The 20797-nt window shown below is 48.6% G+C and overlaps 1 protein-coding gene across 1 annotated transcript in view; it reads left to right on the forward strand.

The window, feature by feature from the left end:
* Positions 1-20797, forward strand: part of tg (thyroglobulin) — a 35800-nt gene that overhangs the window by 4598 nt on the left and 10405 nt on the right. Inside the window, exons 8-41 of the mRNA XM_049026344.1 lie at positions 112-297; positions 502-1554; positions 2417-3013; positions 3120-3350; positions 3779-3916; positions 4133-4210; positions 4339-4451; positions 4535-4655; positions 4744-4950; positions 5203-5403; positions 5542-5687; positions 6023-6179; positions 6593-6757; positions 6941-7090; positions 7183-7347; positions 7986-8108; positions 8196-8314; positions 8516-8624; positions 9425-9622; positions 9978-10139; positions 11656-11742; positions 11846-11929; positions 12298-12435; positions 12947-13120; positions 14826-14937; positions 15032-15111; positions 15455-15598; positions 15777-15842; positions 17163-17297; positions 17622-17786; positions 17958-18162; positions 19534-19621; positions 19713-19872; positions 20316-20512. Coding sequence (XP_048882301.1) covers positions 112-297; positions 502-1554; positions 2417-3013; positions 3120-3350; positions 3779-3916; positions 4133-4210; positions 4339-4451; positions 4535-4655; positions 4744-4950; positions 5203-5403; positions 5542-5687; positions 6023-6179; positions 6593-6757; positions 6941-7090; positions 7183-7347; positions 7986-8108; positions 8196-8314; positions 8516-8624; positions 9425-9622; positions 9978-10139; positions 11656-11742; positions 11846-11929; positions 12298-12435; positions 12947-13120; positions 14826-14937; positions 15032-15111; positions 15455-15598; positions 15777-15842; positions 17163-17297; positions 17622-17786; positions 17958-18162; positions 19534-19621; positions 19713-19872; positions 20316-20512 — 6254 coding nt within the window. The remainder of the gene's footprint in view (positions 1-111; positions 298-501; positions 1555-2416; positions 3014-3119; positions 3351-3778; positions 3917-4132; positions 4211-4338; positions 4452-4534; positions 4656-4743; positions 4951-5202; positions 5404-5541; positions 5688-6022; positions 6180-6592; positions 6758-6940; positions 7091-7182; positions 7348-7985; positions 8109-8195; positions 8315-8515; positions 8625-9424; positions 9623-9977; positions 10140-11655; positions 11743-11845; positions 11930-12297; positions 12436-12946; positions 13121-14825; positions 14938-15031; positions 15112-15454; positions 15599-15776; positions 15843-17162; positions 17298-17621; positions 17787-17957; positions 18163-19533; positions 19622-19712; positions 19873-20315; positions 20513-20797) is intronic.

The raw sequence follows: 20797 nt of genomic DNA on the forward strand, positions 1-20797 counted from the left end.
CATAAAGGCTTTTTGGAAAGGTGGGGTGAGGCTGTTCAGGAAATACACTGCTGTCGTTCGGACAGCATCTCATTATATCCCCTTTGTTTCTTCTTATCGCTTCTCCTGCAGGTCTTACTAAATGCGAGAGTGAGAGATCTTCTTCTTTGAGAGCGGGGAATGTGTTTGTGCCAGCCTGCGACGTGAACGGTGCTTACAAGCCCACACAGTGCCAGGCCGGCGGCCAGTGCTGGTGCGTGGACTCCGACGGGAATGAGCTTGACGGGAGGCGGAGCCTCCGAGGGCCCCTGGACTGCAGTGAGTGCGCTCCCCTCTCGCTCTTCTCTGTCCTCCCCTTTTATAATCTTACTCCAATGAGGTTGTGAAAATTATATGTGTTACTGTACAGTATATGTATATGCAGTTTGAGTTAATTTTATGCCTTAAAAAAACATTATCATTGCTACTTATATTATTCCAGAATCAGTATGCAGTGTAATGTGTTTACGTCTATTTGTTTAGGAAATGCAGTTAAAGACTGTCCCTCGGAGAGACGGCTGGCCCTCTCCAGGGTATTCTCCGGTCTCTCTGGTCTCTTCAGCCAACAAAACAAGCTGTCAATAAAAGAGCCTAGTGCCTCCCTGCCTCTTAGCCTGTGTAACCCAGAAGTGCAGGAGCTGTTTGCCAAGTCTGGCCTGCTGCTCTCTGTTCCCGACACAGAGAGATCTGACTTTGGAGATGTTCTCGCTGAGGTCATCCAGGGTTTGTTTCCCTCTGGGGCAAAGGCCCTTAAAGCTTTGAGTCTGACTGCTAATCCAAAGAGACTGCAGGAAAATCTGTTTGGGGGAAAGTTTCTGAAAAATGCTGGGAATTTTAACTTCACTGCTGCTGTTGGAAGTAGAGGCACTTTTAATTTCAGACAGTTGTTCACCCAAGTTGGCCTCATGCAGGCCAGTGAAGATCTCCTCCAGCTGGCAAAGATCTTCTCCCCTCAGATGGTCCTTAGGACTGACAATGTGAACTTAGACCAGGATATCCAAGATTCTTTTGGCCGATCAATAAATTTGAGGAGCAACCAGAATTTAATGAAGCTTTTAGGACAGATGCTGGAGAGCGAGCAGTTCCTTAACACCTTGCGAGATGCCATCGTCCTGTCAAAGGCAGAAGACAGCACAGAGGTGGGAAGCATTTTCCGCGCTGCTTTCCAAAATTCCCAACTTGGGCTCTGTGAGAGGGACCCCTCAGTTGCATACATACCGACCTGCACGGACACAGGACTCTACCAGGAGGTGCAGTGTCAGGCTCAGGAGTGCTGGTGTGTCGACTCCCATGGGACGGAGGTGCCAGGCTCACGCTCCTCAGGACGGAGGCCCCGGTGTCCCTCTCAGTGCGAGAGAGAGAGAGAGACAGCCCTGAGGGTGCGGGCCAATCAAGCTGCGGGCTCACAGCTCTTCGTGCCCAAGTGCGAAAGCGATGGCAGCTTCGTGGCGCGGCAGTGCTTGGGGAGCAACTGCTTCTGTGTGGACAGCAGTGGGCAGAAGCGAGGGACTGTCACACTCCGCCAGAGCGAGCACTGTGAGTTTTTCTTCCTATGTCTATGTTTTTGCATTAGACTCTCTCGGCCCAGGTACTTGATGAGCACTTCCAGATGCATTTGTGTCCTCAGTTGTCTGCAAGCCCTACAGGTGGTTGATTGGCTCAGAAAGCTCCAACTCGTCCAGTGGCTTTCATTTTAAATCTCCTTGGCAGCCACTGTGTAATTTCCTACTATTATCATAACTGCTGAGTAACCCACCGTCACTTCAAATGTTCCCGAGACTTGCCAGGGCATAACTTATGTCTCTCTAAAAACAACTGCAGAGCTTAAATCTTGATAGGGAGGTAAACACTAAGGCTGTGGCTCTGATTTTTGCTTCCTTATAGTTTGTGGGAAGAATAGTTTTTGATTTTTTTGTCTTTCACACACACGCTACCCCTGGTCCGTGTTTGATTCCATCCTCCTTTATTGGTTGCCGGAGTTATCTTGCGTGATCACCAAAGGTGGTACAGTAATTCCAGGTCCAGAGATTAAAAGTCTGGACCAAGATTTTGTTTCAACCAACCTCTAGAGTATAAACAGTCACAGAGTACTAAACTGGTTGGTTGAAATATAATCATGGTCTGGAATTTAACTCTGTACCACAACTACCCATCTTGGTCATCAGTCAACGCCCAGTGTCACCTGCTTCCATCTGCTGAGCTTGTTTCCCATTGGCTGGAAACCCTTGTGCTGACTGGCAGCCGAAATAATCCAGCTCACAGTATGTTTAATATTGTCAGTCTCTGAGTTTCATATGGGTTTCCTGTCCTCCGATCGCTAAAATGCGGTTGAACCAGCTCGTAATGTTAGAATTAGGGCTTGAATGGAAGGTGACGTATGTCTGTTGCATCTGTTTAGGTCCCACGGACTGTCAGGCTGCAGCAGCAGAGCAGTTTGTGGTCGCAGTCCGGTCTGTGCTGTGGGCTCCGTCTGCAAAACCCCAACTTTCTGACTTCCACATACCTCGCTGTGACGTGGATGGCAGTTGGCACTCGGTCCAGTGTGATGGGCCTCCGGAATCAGCATTCAGTTTTTACCGCGAGTGGGTCACTGTCAACAGTGCTGGCAAAGACATTCCCATTACCGAGCTCATCAGAACCATCAGGGCATATGGGGATAACCCTGTCGCCATGGCGTCCTTCCGTGGTTTCCTTAAGGAGCTGTTTGCTGCCGGGCACCACAGGGTCTTCGCTGTCCTCTCGAGGTACACAGAGTTCGGCGACGTCCCTCAGGAGGTTTTGGAAGGTGATCCGGAGATGGTATCTGGGCCGTCGGTCTTCCTGAACCCGCTGAGCCTGTGGAGGCTGCTCCAGAGGAACGTTACCGCCTACCCGGGGCAGCTGTCGGACTTCAGCGAGCCCCTGGGACACTTCGAACTCCGCCGCTGTTGGTGTGTCGGTGAAAACGGAGACACGATCGCCGACACTGAGGCGGCGGTCAACCAGATTCCGAAATGTGGGTGACGAACGTCTTTACAGAAATACTGTGTTTCTCCGCTCTGTCCCGGTTTCATCCTGACTTTTGCTCTGGCTTCTTCTATGCCCCTCTGCTCCTCCTCCAGGCCTGGGCCCCTGCTCTCAGATGCACCGTCAGCTCAGCCGCTTTCTGCAGGAGGCAGAGGATGTGATTTCAGTCTCCAACGGCTCACACGTGCCCCTGGCTTACAGCTTCCTGCTAGCCAGAGGCCTCAGTCTCACACCAGAGGAGCTCCAGCACAACCTTCCTGCGAGCCTCATATCTGAGCGCTTGTTGAGCTCTGCAGACTCAGCCCTGCGTCTCGCTGCCCTCTCCAGTATGTCAGTCACTGGTACTCAGTCTGGGATGTGAATATGAAGCCTTGTTAACGTTTCATATGCACTCACCATGTTCAGATATAGAGCAGCTGCTTCTCCCGAGTGACCTGAGCTTATAATAATTATTATGAATTTTATTTATTACCTAATTGGAACTAATTTTCCCATGTCAGCAGATTTATGATTTTTCTAGAGCAGCTCTGGTTAAGGTTCAAACTGCAGGCTTCAGTCCTGACAAACCATTGCTCTGCATGCTCCATGCTGGCTATCTTGCTAGACCACATATTCCGGATTCGTATAAAACGACATGTACTGCACGTGGCAACTAAATTTAAAAAAGTTCTTCCCTGTTGGCGGTAGTCGTCGTGTCTTTCAGATGCTCGTGAGTTGATGGTGATGATTGCTCTCTGCCTGCTCCTTCCCGTAGCGCTGCGTTTCTCCTGGCGGACTCGTTTCGGTCCCTCGGCTTTGGGGAGGGAGGCCTTCCTGCTGGGATACCAGCCCTACAGTCCTCAGTGTGACGCCGATGGCCAATGGCTGCCCACACAGTGCTACTACAGCACAGGTCACATGCTCTCCTCTGGTCTGATTTGACAGTATCCTGTATTAATTACCATTAGTGCCTTTGCCTTAAGGTTACGATTAGCTGCTGAATTAAGGCCTCTCTGGTTTTCTGTGTCTTTGTAGTATTAAATGAAATGCTGTTTTGGTGAAGGCTAATCTTGTAGTGAAGTTAATAGCATGCGTGCCCATGTTTTGCCTGTGTATGTCATGGAGACAGGCCACTGCTGGTGTGTTGACAAGGATGGCAGCTACATCGAAGGCTCCCTGACCGGTCGCAGTGCACAGTTACCGCAGTGTAAGTGTATTCATTAGTGGGCGTCCTGTGATGTATTAGTAAATGGGTTATTGTAGCTGATGTTTTACCGCCTATTTGGTCCTGGTCACTGAGGAATTTCACATTTATAGCTTTGTATTGTCTTTCAGGTGGGACCTCATGCCAGCGAGCTCAGACACGGGCTCTGCTTTCTGGCTGGACTCCATCAGTCTCTGAAACTAGTATCAAACCACTTCCTTCACATGTTCCTTCTTGCCAAAAGGTTTGCATGTGCTTTAGTTCTGGGTGTTTACCTTTATGGGTTCGTCGTTTCCAGGTTACTGAGGTGATGGACTTGCTTTTCAGGATGGGGGTTTTGCGATCCTGCAGACGGGAGAGCTGGACGGTGACGAGGCCTGGTGTGTCAGTCCCATCACCAGCACAGTCATCCAGGCAGCTTCACGCAGCAAAAGCGGGGACCTGCAATGTAAGATCATTTAACGCACCTGTACCCCCACCTCCCTGAAGAGTGCTAAAACAATCCCGCTTGCTTTCCGCCTGTCGGATGTCAACAGGCCCAGGCTGGTGTGAGATGCTGAAGCGTCAGGTGATCCGACGCGAAGCAGGGATTGGCTATGAGCCAGACTGCCAGGAGGACGGTCGGCTCTTTACGCCGGTGCAGTGTGACCAGGACGACTGCTGGTGTGTCCAGTCGCAGAGTGGCCAGGAGCTTCCTGGCACCAGAGTCTCACGTAGCACCGCAAAGGGCCCAGCCTGTCATGGTACACTTTCCACATTTTGTCTTATTTTCTTATTTATTCCATTTCTTCCGCAAATTTTTTTTTGGTCAGTAATTCGCGCAGTAATAAGAATATATTATTATTTAGGTTAAGAACCACAGTCTTGCATTGCTTAGAAGTTCCGCATGCACCTCATCTCTCTGCTGTATATCCCATTCATGTATATCACTTTAACCTGGATATACTTAACCCTTTGATTTTCAAGCTGAATTGTGCTATGTTTCAATTTTTCAGCATCACAGTGTCCACTTCCGTTTGAGGATGTGCTCATTACCCATGGTGCATTTCTCTGCGATGAGCCGTTGGAGCAGAAACAGCGCTGCCGTTTTCGCTGCCACCAGGGCTATTTTAACACACTTCCTGTTCCTGGCTTCCTGTGTGACATCGCCACCAAGAAATGGGTGTCAGAAGCACCACCTCCTCAAATCTGCCAAAGTAACTACACACTGTTCCAGTTGTATCTTTCCGTTTGTGAGCCAATGGGACACAGCAGAGCTCAGAATTTGCTCAGCTTAGCCTGACTTTAGTCACTTTCGCATATTACTGACCATCCTCTGGTCTGCTCTCCCCCAGGGCCACAGGGCTTGCAGCTGGTCCAGGCTGACATCTCCCTCCGACTCTCCCTGTCTCCCAGGCAGGAGGGCTGCAGTTCCCAGTCCTCTGGACTTCGGATTGCTTTACTCCAGGCCCTAAGGGCCAACGGCCTGTGCAGCTTGCAGGTATAGCAGGGTCCTTCCCCTGGATTCACTTTGCCAGGCGTGGTGGTGGTGGTGGTGGTGGTGGTGGTGGTGGTGGGGGTGGGGGGGGGCGGCGGCAAGCAACCCGGCTGCTGGTGAGGCCCATGCAAACACAGCTTCCACCCGAGACAAAAAGCAAACAGAAAATGGTGTGTATGAGCACAGAGCTTATTGCAGGTGGGATCATATTACAAAGGATAAACTATGAAATGCGTGGTGAATAGTGTGTAAAATTCTGGTGGTGATCTGTGCACCAGTGTTGGGCTTTGGTGATCTTTACTACGGGGATTTTGTTCCTGCCTGGTTCCGTGTCACAGGTGCCCTCCTCAGGAGTGTGGAGCTCCCTGTCCATCTGTAATGCGTCCTCCGTGTCTCTGGAGTGCCTGAACGACGAAGTCGTCAAGGTCCAGATCACGCGCTGGGCACGCATGTCCGACATCCCTGTGGAAACTCTGCCTGATCTGCACGACGTCGGTGAGGAGGAATGAACTCCCCCGACCAACAGGCGGTCCGGTCCTGTCTGTCCCCGGATCCGCTTTGTGCATTTTTGACTGTTGTGCATGGCGTATCCATCCATATTTCCCGTGACAGTCACATCTATGGCAACTGCACTTTATAACACCGTTACTGCACTTTATAAGTTACTTTATCAGTCACTTCATCAGCATATTTTCTAGTTTTTGCACTGTTTTGCAGTTACTTGAACTGTTTTGCATCATCTTATATTGTTCTACACTGTCCGTAAAGTTTTGAATTGTCTTTAGTCTTGTGATCGTAATTGTGATTGAAAGTAGTGATTGAAGTATTCCAGTGAACCTGTTGCATAAGACTAGTAAAGTTTTTGAATCTATTCCCTGCACCTTCTTTTACTCTATGAACCCTTGCAGATCTGGCTTTCAGCAGTGGCAGGCTGGCAGAGGGTGTGCTGGATGTGATCCAGAGTGCCACCTACCGCTCCATCTTCTTGCCGGACTCCATCGTGCTCCACGCCCCAGCTGTGAACTTCATCTGCTTGCCGGGATACCTGCGCGTTGCTGGAGTTGCGGGATGCGGTGTGTATTAGCCGCTTGCATTTTTGGAACGTTGTTCTGATATTGTAGTGAAAGAAACACATAGTCTATGATCCATGTGGTGGAGATCCCCCTGGTCATCCTGTATGAAAGTGCTTTCCTGTCATCTGAAAGCTGAATTGCTGCATGTTCTCCACATGCTTAATCACGCTTCCCCTGTGACAGTGCCGTGTCCGGTGGGGACGTTCTCTGCTGGCCATGTCTGCTCCCCATGTCCACTGGGCACCTACCAGGACCAGGAAGGACAAAATTTCTGCAGCAGGTGTCCTGTGGGCACGTCAACTGTGTCCGCGGGGGCATTTAGAGCAGCACACTGTAAGCTGTGTAGAGACTCTGACGCTGGCCGTCTGCACATGTGCATGTGTGTCGCTCGAACCTCGGCGATGGTGACTGTGTCTCTCACACAGGTGTCACCGAGTGTCAGAGAAGCGGCATGAGCTGCACCACAAAGGGACAATTTCAGCCAGTCCAGCAGGATGCTCAGACTGGGAGCTGGATCTGTGTCACCCCCAGCGGCGAGCGAATGCTCTGGACAGCTGCTGATGAAGCTCTAGCTGAGCAAGAGTGTCGAAGTAGGGATTTGCCGGGGCCCGTGATCACATGATCAGTGTTAAATGATCAGGAGCGTTGCGGTATGGATCTGCCTAGATTGTTGATCACATGATCAGAGTGTCATGTGATCAGGAGTGCTGTGATACAGTTTCGCTGGGGCCTGTGATCGCATGATCAGTGTGTGGCTGCCAGGGGTATAGCTTGAAATTCCGGGCCCCCTGAGAAAATGTCACCTCAGGTCCCCCTCTAGAACTACAGGTCCTGCATTTATATAATTTGCCCAGCGGGCCCCTGATGATGGTTTTGCGGGTCTCTATAAAGGCCCCTTGAATCTAGCATCCATGCCCCTCCCACAACCCCGATGGCAGCAAAATTCAGGAGCTGTGTATCGAGGACGTTTCAGTTATTTACCTTATTTACCGATAAGTTGGAAGATAAATGGATAAATTCTGTTAAAAATACATACTGTAGATAATTTTTGTTGTAATTTTAGTCTTGATGTTAAAGTCCAAATTAATTTTAGCTTATGTAATGTATTAATGTAAAATATTGCAATATTAATACAATTACCTCTCACTTTATAATGGTTCCTAGATGTCGAATCTGTGAAATATATATATATTTATTTATCCACTCATTTTTGCCTACCTGAATGCAGTGATGGAGAAATTTGAAACGGTGCCGAGATCAAAGCTGATCCTCGAGGCAGAAGAAGCCGTCGTTCTGAGCTCTAGGATAACGGACAAAGGCCTCCAGAAGGGCATGAGAGATTGTGTGGCTGGTACGCAGCGCTGCGCTCTTCACTAGGCATTTCAGCTTGAGGAGTTTAAGCACTGACGTCTGTGTATGTGGCTGTCCAAACCCCTAGGCTGCGCTGAGGACGACGCCTGCCATCACCTGGCGCTTTATACCGACGGCGATGATCAGACCCACTGCACCATCTACAGCACCGACAGTGCTAACGTCCTGTGTGAAGCTGCTGCCCCGGTATTAAAAGCCTTATGCGGTTTTTTATTGTATCGTACAGCTACGTCTTCAATATGAACAGATGGATGCTTTAACTATTTATTTTATGTTCTGGAGACAAGTAAGATTTGTATTTATGTGTGACACAAATAGCAGTATGTGTTATTTCCGTTTTGCTATGCGGTTACGAACGTGAGCATGTCGCTTGTCTGATGTCCACAGGCAAAGGGGTTCATGGGAAATCCAGGCGCTGATGTGCACCAGAGCCTCCGCTGCTTATTGAGGCTGAAAGGAGGAGACAAGGACAACCTCGTAGTGCTGAGGAAGAAAGGTGGCTTCATGTTATTAAGTCAGAGCAGGGCGCTAATTTGCATGCTGGACAAATATGGGTAACACTTCACTTGAGTAAATTTACAATTAAGTAATTTATAAACATATTTGTAATGCATTTATAAAGCATTATAAACATGGCAACAAATATTTATCACAAGACATCACACAATATAGCCATGTTTATTATCTATTATGACTGTTTTATGAATCTCATCTATAATGCACTATAGATACCTTTATAATGCGGTACAGAGCATCCTTAATGCTTATACCGACCATTACAATACATTATAATGGTATCTATAGTGCATTATAGATGAGAGTTTCATAGAGTATTCATAATGCATAATACACATGGCTATAATGTGTTACGCCTTTTGATAATGTTTATAGCCATGTTTATAATGCTTTATAATGTTTCTTAGGAATGTGTATTACTAAAACATGGCCTTAAGTAAGGTGTTACCCAATTATGTATTGCAGTGAAGCTCATTATGGAGATGAACATGCCAGTTTTAAATGATTTTTCAAGGCCTGTGGAAGCCATGGCAGTTCTGGGTTGATTAGGGATGTTCAGTGTCAGCGTGAGCTGTAATTTGGATCACCGGGACCACTTTCAGTTGGTGTAAGGTGTCGTCTGTGGTCAAGTGGTTTCCCCGTTAATATCCTGCCACTTATGTTTAAGTGAAATTTTTTAAAAATAAAAACATATAAATACAAATTGGTAGTTTGCCCTGTATGTACAGATGCCCTGGTGCCAGTCATTGACTTTCCTGCCTGTCTGGCTCTCTGATGAAGGTCATGAGTTCACCACCAGGTCCACAAAGACGTTCGAGCGGCTGCCCTTCCGCCAGGCAGGCTTGGGTGCCTACCGCACAGCGGTGTTCAGGGCGGCAGGGGCCTCGCTGACGGACGTCCACCGCTTCTGCCTGGAGGCCTGTAGCAAAGACGCCTGCTGTGATGGCTTCATCCTCAACCGCAACATCTTCAGTGGGGGTGGGCCTTCAACCGCAGGGTCTCTGTGGTGCTTGATATGCTTAATACCTGTCAGAATTAGCCAGGCCATTACAGAAACCAGACCCCCTTTAACCAGTAGTTTCTGCTCTATTTTTAGCGTCTTTTTCTGTTTGATGCTCTTTCTTCACCACAGTGACACATTGAGATTTTCTTTGGACCTCATAAAAGATTTTACATTCCCCATTTTGCTGTTGCAAGGTTTCGGTTTCGGCAGTGTTTTTTTTAGTGGATCCATCGTTCACTAGGGGTTTGGGTCTCCCTGAGGAGGCCTGGGTTCTGCCTGGGTCTGTCAGTCATCTGGAGCAGGTTGCCCCGTGTCTCTGATGTGTTTCAGGCACCGTCATGTGCGGCCTGCTCAGTCACCCAGACGTGTTCATGTGCAGCGATGCGGACTGGGATGCAGATGGGCCAGTGGGCGGCAGGGAGCCTTGCGGGTCAAAGGTCAAGTACAGTAAAGAGTTCATCTTCAGTTTGGGAGGGCAAAACTTCACCGTCAGTAAGTACAGCCTGCGGCTCTGCTTTGGGCTGAGTGATCCTGGCCCGTTCTAACCCTCAATTAGCCTATGTGAGCATTTGGAAATTAGCAGGATTAAATTTTGTTTTACTTTATATTTATTAAGATTGTAATGTTTGTGGGAAAACACTGGACAGTGTTACGGCCCCTGTCATCCGGTATCACATGCAAATGTGCAGAAGTTGTTGCAGGTTTTTTTGTTTCTCTTTTGCAAATCATACATAGAGGCGTCAAAAAAATGAGATGTTTCATGATTGGCACAGATACGTATCTTCAGAAGTAGTTTATGAGTAAAGCTTGATGACAAACACTGATAGACCTTGATTAAAAGCACTGATAGACCTTGATGACAAACACTGATAGATCATGCCAGATGTACCTGGTAAGCAGGCAGTGGGGTGGTCACTGGTGACGTGGTTATGACGGCAGGGTCATGTTGTCATGGCAGCAGGATTATGCTGTAGCTGAGGTCACCAAAAATGCTGAGCTTTTATATAAGTTATGATGCACTTAAGTTATGATGCACTTATCATACCTGAGTCATGCTGTGGTCTTCACCTATAATGAGTTTTGCTGTGGTCTTTACCTGTGATGCATTTATCATTCCTGAGTCATGCTGTGGGCGGCATGGTGGTGCAGTGGTTAGCACTGTTGCCTCACACCTCTGGGGCCTGGGTTCGAGTCTCTGCCTGGGTCACATGTGTGTGGAGTTTGCATGTTCTCTCCATGTCGTCGTGGGGTTTCCTCCGGGTACTCCGGTTTCCCCCCACAGTCCAAAAACATGCTGAGGCTAATTGGAGTTGCTAAATTGCCCATAGGTGTGTATGTGTGAGTGAATAGTGTGTGAGTGTGCCCTGCGATGGGCTGGCCCCCCATCCTGGGTTGTTCCCTGCCTCGTGCCCATTGCTTCCGGGATAGGCTCCGGACCCCCCGCGACCCAGTAGGATAAGTGGTTTTGAAGATGGATGGATGGATGGATAGTCATGCTGTGGTCTGCACCTGTGATGGATTTATCATTCCTGAGTCATGCTGTGGTCTTCACCTATGGTGTATTTATCATACCTTAGTCATCCTGTGGTCTTCACATGTGGTGTATTTATCATTCCTGAGTCATGCTGTGGTCTGTACCTGTGGTGTATTTATCATTCCTGAGTCATGCTATGGTTGACTCATATAACAGCGGGTTAAGATGCTGTGCCTGTTTGTCGGTTTAAATCACTTTGTCTGTGTCAGTGAAATCACTGTAGGTCTATTAAGCAAGACCCTTAACCCCCAGCTGCTCCAGGGTTTGTCTAACCCTTTCTCAAAAATGTTAGTCACTTTTGTCGGCTAAATAAATCAAATGTGATGCAGTCTGTGTTTATTCTCACATAACAGGCACATAAAGTGGGTGTAATCACACATAAAAAAGAACACAGTCCTCTATTTGCCTCGGATCCCTGCTTCTTAACATGCTTGAATTGGATAATTGTGTTTTTTTTCCACAAACCTTGTTTAGCTGATGCAGCCTTACCAGCGACTGATGGAAGCAAAGCCGATTACCAAGCGTCAGTCACTGTCTTCCAGCGTGTTTATTTCTGGAACGGTAGGAAACCTCCCCAACAGTCATACCTGCTTGCCGTTTTCTGTCCGCGGCCTCATAAAGTGTCAGTGAGGACGTGCTGTTGCCCCCGTCTCCCCATTGGCAGAGTCGGACCTGGCCACCCGTCCGAAGACGCCTCCTGCCTGCCCCAGTGTCACCCCTCCGCGTCTCCCACAGGTCCCTGTCTCAGGTAACCATCTGCATATGGGTCTGTCATGTGTGTCTCATCCAAGCTGGGACATGGAAAAAAGACCCAACGAGGATCAATAAAGTATCAATAAAGAAGCAGTTTTACAAATTTTAATGGGTTTATGCTATGGCTGAGGGATCCTTAGCAATTATTTTAGTTGTTGTTTTCTTTTAATCATGATGAGGTCCTTACTTGAGAGTGTGTGTGTGTGTGTGTGTGTGTGTGTGTGTGTTTGGGCCTTCTGATGGGCTCCCATCCTGTATGGCTTGTTCCTCTGTCCTTCCTGGGATTGGTTTGTTCTGACCCTTTACTTGTTGATGGATGGATGGATTTTCCGCTCCTTTCTGACCGCGACACCACATCCACAGATGCTGTAGAGGACATGTTTTCCACTGTTGACAGCGGAGCCGTCCGTGTGGATTCTAGCCAGGATGTCCCGCGGCTGCTCTATCGGATCTTCAAGCACCAATACTCCCCGCGGCAAGCAGAGATTTGGTGTCTGAAACGTAAGCCGCCCCCCCCCCCACCCTGGGCTCACCCAGCCAGGCAAAGGAAGCATAGAAAGGGCTGCTCTGGCTGTGGCCACTGGCACAAAATCACCTCTGCTGATGGGGGGGGGCGCTGCGGAGCTGGAGGTGCAGAATGAGGCAGCCTCAGAGTCAGAGGCCTCAGAGTCAGAGGCCTCAGAGTCAGAGGCCTCAGAGTCAGAGGCCTCAGAGTCAGAGGCCTCAGAGTCAGAGCTCTGAAAGGCTGTCAGTTAAAGGGTCATAATGTCAATGAGGCCGAGGCATGGCAGCTTAATGAGTAAGACTATGGGCTCACATCTCCTGGGGTGGGCGGGATTCTCACCCCCAGCTCTGTGTGTGTGGAGCTGGCATGTTCTCCCCGTGTTTTTCCTCTGGCTTGTCCGCATTCCTCTCACTTGGTTTGACTGAATTGCCCACATTGTGTAGCTACTTGCTTTATACAGTATGCATATAGAGGAGGGGTGGATGGATGCTGCTGTGTGTTTTCCAGGGTGTGAGGAGGTGGTGCTCTGTCACCTGGTCGACATTCGGGACGACGGGCCTCTCTATTTCACCTGCTCGCTTTACCCCGATACCCGCGTCTGCGGCGCTTACGACCTGCCCCTGAGACGGGCCTGCAGCCCCGTGCTGCCCCAGGCCCCCCGACTGGCCTACACCAAGAAAGGTACATGCTCACCAGCGCCCCCTACTGCCCGTACCTTGCCACAGAGTAGTTCTGGAAGCTGCCGTGCCTGATGGCATTTTGAAATGAGTGGTTTGAGAAAATGCCATTTTTGTCTGTTTTCAGAATAGTTCAGAGATGTTCCTTAGCTTACTATGGTGTTACCTACTGATAAACCTGTCGTAAGTTGAATTTGAATATGATATGATAAATGAATAATTCAAGTCAATTCAATTTATTTGTACAGCACATTTAAAAATACCTGGAGTTGATCCAAAATGCTTTATAGTTGAGGGAATAAAGGATTATTGAAAATGAACTTAAATGTAATTTTATAAAGATAACACAAAAACTTGTATACAAGAAATAAGAATTATGTAGTAAAATAATAAAAGAAATATAATTTTAAAAAACAAGCAGATAAAAAAGTAATTGAATAACTATTGTCAGTCACAAAAAAATAACACAGTGTGATACATTGTTAAACACAGTATTAGATGTTTGCCCTTGCGATTGCTGCATGAACTGGAAGCATGGCTGTATTATGACGTCATCCCCTTTCAGTAGAAAGCTTATCACTAAACATCACCATCATAAAGGCATAATTCCATAATTCAAACCATCATAAAATGAGCAGAATTCGGTTATAAGGAAAACACTCTGCTGATATTTACTTGAACGCTGCCGTCGTGCCTCATCACTGGTGGCTGCCCCCCCGGCCTGCAAGCTGCCACCATACGTCCAGTTAGATTTATTTAGTTTTTCTTGTTGCACTGTGACACTGTAATGATCCAAATGCCCAGTTTGGTCTAAATACTCCTGCTGTCTGAAGGCAGGGGACTGGAGACTGGAGCTGGGGAGGGAGCGGCATGACCCGGGGAGGGCCTTTTGGGGGCAGAACAAGATGTACTACGCCAGGGAGGCTCGCTTAGGCACATGGCACTCACCCTGACTGACTCTCCTGGATCCATGCCTGGAAGCGCAGAACTTTATACAGAACTTTGCAGTGCGGCTTGTCAGTATGTAACAGTATGAGCTGGTCAGACAAACCATCATCCCGTCATGGTGGAGCCTGGGGTTTCGTACCCCCGTCAAAGCCTTGTGTAATCAGAGAGCGATTCTGCCGTGTTTGGCCTTGTATGTGATACTACATCCTACTGGTGCCCTAACAGCGCTTATTAGCGATTTCAAATGATCAAACGCGGATGGTGTTTCTGCTCTGCGATGGCCGATGAGTTTTATTTGTCCAGTAAGAAGTTAACTGTACAAAAATGTAGTGACTCACATATTACACACATGTTATTGAGATTACCAAGGGGGCTACTTGCTGGGGCGGGGGAACTTGCTGGAACACATAATTTCATTTTATTTTCCCGAAATCTCGGTTTACTGTTGGTAAAGGCGTTATACCGAGGTGGGGTAGGGAAATGTGAGACATCAGTAACTGATGAATTACATAATTTCGTGTGTTATGAGGATGAAGGTTAGCGAATCAGCCGGCCTCAGATTCCTCAGAACATTTCAACCCAAGGAAGGGAGTTGATTCAAGGTGATGTGGATCAGACTCACAACTCAGGACAGGAGTTACTTTGAGTGAGGAAATGCTTTTCTGGTTAAAAGGCAGGAACAATTAGGTAAAATCCTACCTACTTACTCAAAGTCCCCGTAATCCTGTCCACTTACAGTTTGTTTATTTGTATGATTGCAGTTGCTGCATCTGGAAACATGAAGAGCTTCTATAGCCGTGTGCCGTTCAGGAAGATGGTGTCGTACTCTGTGCGGAGTCGAGCCAGTTTGGCCTCCAAGCCCATACCTGAGGGGTGAGGCGACAGGGGGTCCTTCCGCTCCTTTCCAGCGTCGCATTTTATATCCTGTTTGCGCTGCAGATTTTTAACGGGGTCTGTGTGGCCGCAGGTTTGCTGAGTGTGAGCAGCGCTGTGACCGGGATCCCTGCTGTAGAGGAATCGGATACATCAGAGACTCCACGTCTTCTGGTGAGTGTTTGGGGGGGGCACAACTGAGGATACCAAACAGCTTAACGTAGTGATAATGAACTGATATCCATGAATATTACATTTATATAGAGCTTTTCAAGACACCCAAAATACTTTACCAAACCAATGGGGAGCCACTTCAACTACCCCTATGAAAGCATATTGGACCCTAACCTGGACCAATCCAATTATGTTCCAATTTTTTTTGCACCCCTGTCTCTCAGGGGCTCCTTCAGCAAGGCCCTAACCCTCATTTCTCCGGACCGCTCATCAATTTGAATAAAAGTGTTTGCTATATAAATAAATGTAAGTGCTTGATGCCGGGTCCGCTGTCCCTGCCCAGGTGGGGACGTGCTTTGTCTGACCCTGAACAGCCTGGGGGTGCAGACATGCGGGGAGGGGGGACGGAGCAGCTGGCGTGTCATGGACTGCTCTGATTCCAAAGTGGACACCGGCGTCTTCCCCTTCGGCTGGTATGAGAAGCCAGGTGCGTGCGGGTCCATGGTGACCCCTGCCACTCCGCGGCTGCGGTGGGGTGCATCGGCCAAGAGCTTGCTGGGTCCTAATGCCCAACGAGGCAGACTGCCTCGTCTCTGTTCATGTGACCCGATTCTGTGCGTTCTACGTCTGTTCTGAATATGTCCGTTTTTGCTCTGTTTCTGTAGTCAACCAGTGGACAAGAAGTCCCCAGCTCTGTCCTCCTTTCCAGCTCCCTGCACCCTTACGGAATGGTACGTTCCAAGGACAAACATTAAAGTAACTTTATTAAACATCCATCCATCCATTTTTCACCACTTATCCGGCGTTGGGTCGGGGGGAGCAGCAGTCTAAGCAGGGATGCCCAGACCTCCCTCTCACCAGCCACTTCCTCAAGCTCCACTGGATGAATACCAGGCGTTTCCCAACCAGCCGAGAAATCCTGGGTCGCCCCTGGGACCTCCTCCTGGTTAGACATGCCTGAAACACCTCCCCAGGGAGCCGTCCAGGAGGCACCCTAAGCAGATGCCCGAACCACCTCAGCTGGCTCCTTTCGATGTCCCTACTTTGAGCCCCTCCTGAATGTCTGAGCTCCTCAACATATCTCGAAGTCTGAGCCCAGCCACCCTGCGGAGGAAACTCACTTCTGCTGCTGATATCTGCCTTTATTATATCTGTCATGTATGACAGTAACAGTTTGGCTGAGTTACCTTGCAGTCGGGTTATGCCCAGCTGTGCCCCATGGGTAAGGGCCCAGTCACCAGCTAAGATTTAAGGGACACTATCCTTCTTGACTTCTAGTTGAAGGATTAAGTTCAGGAAAATTAGCTGCTCATATTTGGTTGAGAAATTCTCACCTATTGCTGGAACTAGTCAGCCTCTTCAGCTTTTCTATTCTACGTTAAGATATTGTCCATTAGTCCTCTAATCGTCTATCCTGGCCAGGGTCGTGGAAATATTTATTTATATATAAATGTAATGTGTGCAGAGTGAATATATGTGTACTGGCAGTATGTGTTGCATACATACATATGTATCTGCATGTATACATCCATCCATCCATCCATCCATCGTCCAAACTGCTTATCCTTCTGGCTCGCGGGGGGGGGGGACCGGAGCCTATCCCGGAAGCTATGGGCACGAGGCAGGGAACAACCCAGGACGGAGTTCACAGAACAGTTTAGAAACATATCTGTGTTACCCACTTACTGTATCTCAGATTAGTGTCGTGTGAACATGGTCAGATGGTGGTTTAAGCGAGACACGGCATTCCCTTTAAGAGAGACACAGCATTCCCTTTAAGCGAGACACGGCAATCCCTTTAAGAGAGACACAGCATTCCCTTTAAGCGAGACACAGCATTTAAGTGGGAATAAATGTGTCTCATTTGCTCCTTGGTCACTGGGCTGTTGCTCAGGCCGCTAGCTGGGCCCAAAGACATGATGCCCCTGGCACCTGGTGTTAAGCAGAACTGGACCCATTCTGGTACAAAAACACGCTCTTTGGAATCCATCATATTTGTCTTCAGAACTTTCCAGAGCTCATATCTGTTTCTTCACTTCTGCTCCTGGCAGTGAATATCAGCGAATGGAAACTTCTAGACATGAGCTCAGTGCAGGTTGACCCGTCCGTCTCCATGTATGACGTCATTCATCTCAGCAAGGACATCGCTGGTGAGAGGGAGCCATCCAGGGACTGGTGTCTCTCAGGTCAGCAGCCTCGGCCTTCTGCTCTGCGGACCAGCCCACCATTTTGATCTTAGTTTCTCCATGCCATGGTTTAAATGAAGAGAAAATGTGCAAAGGAAGTCATTTTTGTGCTGTAATCCTAGTATTGTGAATGCCTTAAATCTCCCTTGAAATCTCATGATATGTTGTGAGCTGTAATTTTGCCGTGAGCCATCGTGATTCTTCATTGACACCATACAGCTCAATGCAGGAGGCTTCACGTTCATGACCATGCAGGGGGAATCAGCACGAGGTGTGTTTTCTTTGTGTTGATCTCAGTCACAAATTCCACGTTCTTCTCCCTAGCCTGCCTGATGGACGAGGCCTGTGCCCTGGTGGCCGTGGACACGCGGGAATCCGCGCTGCGCTGTGTCCTCTACCCCGACACCCACGCCTGTGCCCCAGCCGGGGGGGCCCGCGGCTGCCAACTCGTCGTCAAAGAGCCGGCTCTCCATTTCTATTTCAGGCTGGGTGTGGATACTTTTTTTACTGTTTATTTTTTTATTGTTCTTTGGGTACCAAAAACCAGCCCTGGACCAAAATTACACTCCGTGGTTCTGTGTTGACTAATGTTTCTCATTAGATTTAGAGCAGCTGGCCTAATTAGCCTTCCCGCTAACGCGCGGTGATGCTTTCCAATAGGTATGCAGCCTTCTCTGGAGTCTCTTTTCATCCCTGACCACGGAAACCTCCTTGGCGGATCGCAGGTGACTCACCTAAGCTCGGAAAGCAAGCGCGTCCTGCAATTCCTCGGCGTCCCGTATGCACGTCCTCCCATCGCCGGCCTCCGATTCCATGCCCCGCAGCCCACTGACTGGACGGGAAGCTGGAACGCCACCTATCCCCGGTAACTGGGATTCACTGTTTAAATTCTCATTTTTATCACAGCAGCGCCTGTCGCTATAAAAGGTTATTCCTGCTGCCTATTGCTATATATTATGAATGGTTACTATCAGGGGTTAAAGTGAGATTTAGCAGGTGTAGTGGTGCAGCTGTGACTTCAAAATGACTCCCAAATTGGCCCAAATAGTTACTTTGCGCAAATATGCAACAGTCATCCATGTAACATGTTATTTACATGGGGTATGAAATGTGGGTGAAATGCAAAAACAAAGTAAAAAAAGATTTGTAAACTAAATTTGTAAACGAAAACATAGCAGTGTGGTTGTAGCCTCATATTAGATAAAATCACCCCTCCACCTGCACTAACAGCGAGTGCAGACAGACAGGCAGATAGGGCATTTGTGACAGTGATCGCCAGTGGTCTCACCCCTCACCCGCTCTGACAGCAAGCACAAACAGACCAGGGGAGGAGCACCCTGTAGGCATTTCCTGATGGTCTCTGCCGCTTCTGAGCAGAACGTAACGTCACTCTAGATGAGCTAGTCAAAGTGCTAGCCAAAGTGTCAGCCACGGTACCAGTAGCTAGCAAGACCGATAGCCAAGCTGCGTGTAAAACGGCTGTGTGTTTGGTGATATTTGCTGAGCTCTGTTGAAATGCTGCATCTGAAATTTCCTGCCACTTCAGAAAAAAAGAAGCTCATTCCACACTTGCTCCCCATTCGTAGCTAATTAGTACCACAATCACAAGATTATCTGCGCACATGAACCCACCGAAGAGAAGGGATGAGAACGGAAGAAGTGTTGAGCCTGGGGCCGGGGCTGTGGGGTGACATTACTTTCTGATTCGTTGAGCGAGTATCTCGATGTCAGCTGGAAGGGCCGCCAGACAGCAGCACACAAAAAAAGAAGTTACTTGACAGCATTATTATGTATGAAAATGCTGATCAGATAAATTAATTTATTCAGCGAAGGTACAGGAACACAGTTCTGGATTGTTCTGGACCACATTAACCCATGGTTACTGTCTGTTAATGACTACATTTTTTGTATATTGAGCAACTGTAGACCTGTAATTTCCTTCAGTATTAATAAAATATCTATCTATCTATCTATCTATCTATCTATCTATCTATCTATCTATCTGTCTATCTGTCTGTCTGTCTGTCTGTCTGTCTGTCTGTCTGTCTGTCTGTCTGTCTGTCTGTCTGTCTGTCTGTCTGTCTGTCTGTCTGTCTGCCTGCCTGCCTGCCTGCCTGCCTGCCTGCCTGCCTGCCTGCCTGCCTTCCTTCCTTCCTTCTGAGGGGTAGAGTGCCACTGGGCATCGTATTAATTCCACACTTGCTACCATGCTGTTGTGTCCTTTGCATTTCTGTAGCCCCAGCTGTCTGCAGCCAGGACTTGGGGACTCCGCTCGGTTCAGTGAGGACTGTCTGTACCTGAACATCTTCGTCCCCATCAGCATCGTGAGTCTGCATCATGCAGTTACAACTGGCCCGCAGCCGGACTGCTGTTATTCACACGGTCACATGACCACGCGATTGTCTCCCGCCCCAGAAAGCGAACGCCTCCGTCCTGGTCTTCTTCCATAACCCTGCGACTGACATTGGCTCCGAAGACCTGCCGTATCTGGATGGCTCGTTCCTCGCTGCCGTTGGCGATGTTATCGTGGTGACGGCCAACTTCAGGACTGCAGCGTTTGGATTCCTCACTACAGGTGTTTTGGATAGGGGGGTATAGCGTCTCAGGGTGGGCCGTGGTCACATGACAAGGCCCTTTGTCTTCTTGCTCTCGCTCTGTCTTGTCACACCAGAAGACACTTCACTTGTTCTCACCTATAGACCCTGCTAAGGCAGAATCTGCTTTGTGTTTGCTAACCCCAAATAACTCCCTGTTCTGTCGTGGGGATCTGCTTGTCTGTGTTTGTTTACTCCAGAGATATCATTTACTGTGTAATACTTGTGTTTTTCTTTGAGATTTCAAAGCAACCTTCGCGCCCCGTAACGCAAACGCAGATGTACTGCAATACGCCAGTGAGAGCCGCACTTCCAGAAGCTTCCGTAGACCGTCTCCTTGCTGGGCCCCCAGCTGCAGGCCGATGTCCCCCCTTCCCCCCCAGACACAGCTGTTCGCTTTTCACTGCCTTCTTCATGCTTCCAGGTTCCACAGATGCCGTTGGGAACTATGGCCTGCTGGACCAGGCTGCCGTTCTGAAATGGGTGCAGAGGAACATCGCTCATTTCGGGGGTGACCCCCGCAGTGTGACACTAGGGGCAGAGAGCAGTGGGGCGGATGTGGCCGGCTTGCACCTCGTCACTGGCGGCCCCCCCGGTCTCTTTCGCCGGGCCCTGCTCATGGTAGGCGAGTGTTTTGAACTCCTTTGGGGTCTTAATTCTTTGCTACTGGTGATACAGTTTGGTGGAAATTGAGAAAGAAGAAGGTCTTGCTCTGCTTTTTCCATCAGACCTCAAATAAAAGTCTTAAGGTTTTGGACCTTGGAAGATTGAAATGTACTGAGAAGTGAAAATGACCAGCTAACAAAGATTATTGGAAATGCTGATACTGACAGTAGTTTTGTTGTGCTGGAGGTACCTGTGATATAATGCAATCGCACTGTGGCTGCATTTCCCTGGAGTTCATGT

Source organism: Brienomyrus brachyistius, chromosome 9, assembly GCF_023856365.1.
Source record: "Brienomyrus brachyistius isolate T26 chromosome 9, BBRACH_0.4, whole genome shotgun sequence".
Classification (NCBI taxonomy): Eukaryota; Metazoa; Chordata; class Actinopteri; order Osteoglossiformes; family Mormyridae; genus Brienomyrus; species Brienomyrus brachyistius.